This window comes from Lupinus angustifolius, chromosome LG11 (assembly GCF_001865875.1).
Source record: "Lupinus angustifolius cultivar Tanjil chromosome LG11, LupAngTanjil_v1.0, whole genome shotgun sequence".
Classification (NCBI taxonomy): Eukaryota; Viridiplantae; Streptophyta; class Magnoliopsida; order Fabales; family Fabaceae; genus Lupinus; species Lupinus angustifolius.
Window position 1 is genome coordinate 26768668 of NC_032019.1, and position 1560 is coordinate 26770227.

Sequence of the window (1560 nt, forward strand, 5' to 3'; positions counted from 1 at the left end):
TATATATAGCATCTTATTGTTAACTTATTTGATGAGATACATGGAATCATCAAGTTAACAATTTTCTGAAGGCACTTGTTGCCTTCTCTATAAAGGAAATCAATTATCATAATGTTAGAGATGAAATACTCAAAGAGTCATGTATAAAGGTAACAATTCGGAAATAGCTCCTCTAAAATGAGCAAATGTTCAAAGCAAACAAATGAGGTGAGGGTCTTTTCACCTTAACTTGTTTATTTAACTCTTAACTCAACAAATAATCCAGTGTTTTAAATTACAGTGGGCAAGCTCAATTGTGGCTGCAATATAAATCTCTGCAATGGCATGGCAACGACAATTGGGCCTCCATTTTTTCGCAATAGTGGTAAACGCAACGTAACACCACAGCTTAAAAGAACTGATTAATAGTAATAATAAGAAAAGTTCAAAACAGGCCTCAAAATTCGAACTTTCCAGCACTACAATTATTATCACCTTGAAACCAAACCATTACACACTAACCAATTAAATTTCAATTCAAACAAGTCCACATAAAAAAGCACTACAAATTCAATTTTATCCAAAACGATAAAATTAGAGAAGAAACGACACACCTTGTAGAGAAAAAGAAGGCTCTAACAGGAATAGAGGAAGGCTTTACATCATGTTCATCACCACCAACAGGGTCAACGCCATCATCAACCTCAGAGCATGAAACGGCGTCGTTCCAGTCTAACGAAGGGGATGAAGAAAGAGAAGACGAAACGCACCGTTTAACACAGAAAACGAATTTAGACCCAAAATCATGATAACGTGTGTTTTTAGGAGCGGATGAAAGAAAAGAGTGAGAGTGTGTGAGAGTAACGATTGTACGGAATGATGATAGTGATGAAGGAGAATAATAAGAAGAAGAGTGAGAGAGTTTGGAGTGAGTGGGTGAAGAAGATGAAGAGAGGATGTGGTGGGAACGGAGGCGCAAGGCTCTGACGGTGAGGGTTAGTTGGGCGGTGGTGGTGTCTAATGTGCGCCACATCTTTGGCATGAGGGGAGAGAGAGAAGCCAACCGTGTCATATGGTTCACCTAAAATTCTCCGGTGATGTTAAAATCGAGAAGGATATTATGGTAAATATTTACACATTGATAAATATGAGAGTAAATTATATTTGAGAATGACCAATGTTAAATGTTCGGGACACACCTTAAAAGATATTACTTTCTTACTCATAAGATTTTTTTTATTCTGAAGTACTAATAATAATAAGGAAAAGTGAATCAAAATAAAAGCTTTATGTTAGCTGAACTAGCATCAATATGAGTAAGGTGTTAGATACAAATATTTTTAATGTTTTGTTGGAACAAGTTCGGTGAGAAGACTATTTTAATAAACATCTAAAAATTAAAACACTCAAAAATCTATTTCTCTCTCCATATTCTCAAAGCCCTTATGAAGGTTAATTCTCTGGAAACTCCACAAACCCTTCTTCTCTACCTTTATATTGTCTTTGCCCTATCATCTTTTTTGTCTCACCATCACCTCTCATTTGCAAAACTTATTATTGTGCCACTATCTTGTCTTATCA

General features: G+C 35.7%; 1 protein-coding gene across 1 annotated transcript in view; it reads right to left on the bottom strand.

The window, feature by feature from the left end:
* Positions 1 to 1092, bottom strand: part of LOC109361249 — a 6122-nt gene extending 5030 nt beyond the window's left edge. Inside the window, exon 1 of the mRNA XM_019606642.1 lies at positions 594 to 1092. Coding sequence (XP_019462187.1) covers positions 594 to 1051 — 458 coding nt within the window. The 5' untranslated portion in view covers positions 1052 to 1092. The remainder of the gene's footprint in view (positions 1 to 593) is intronic.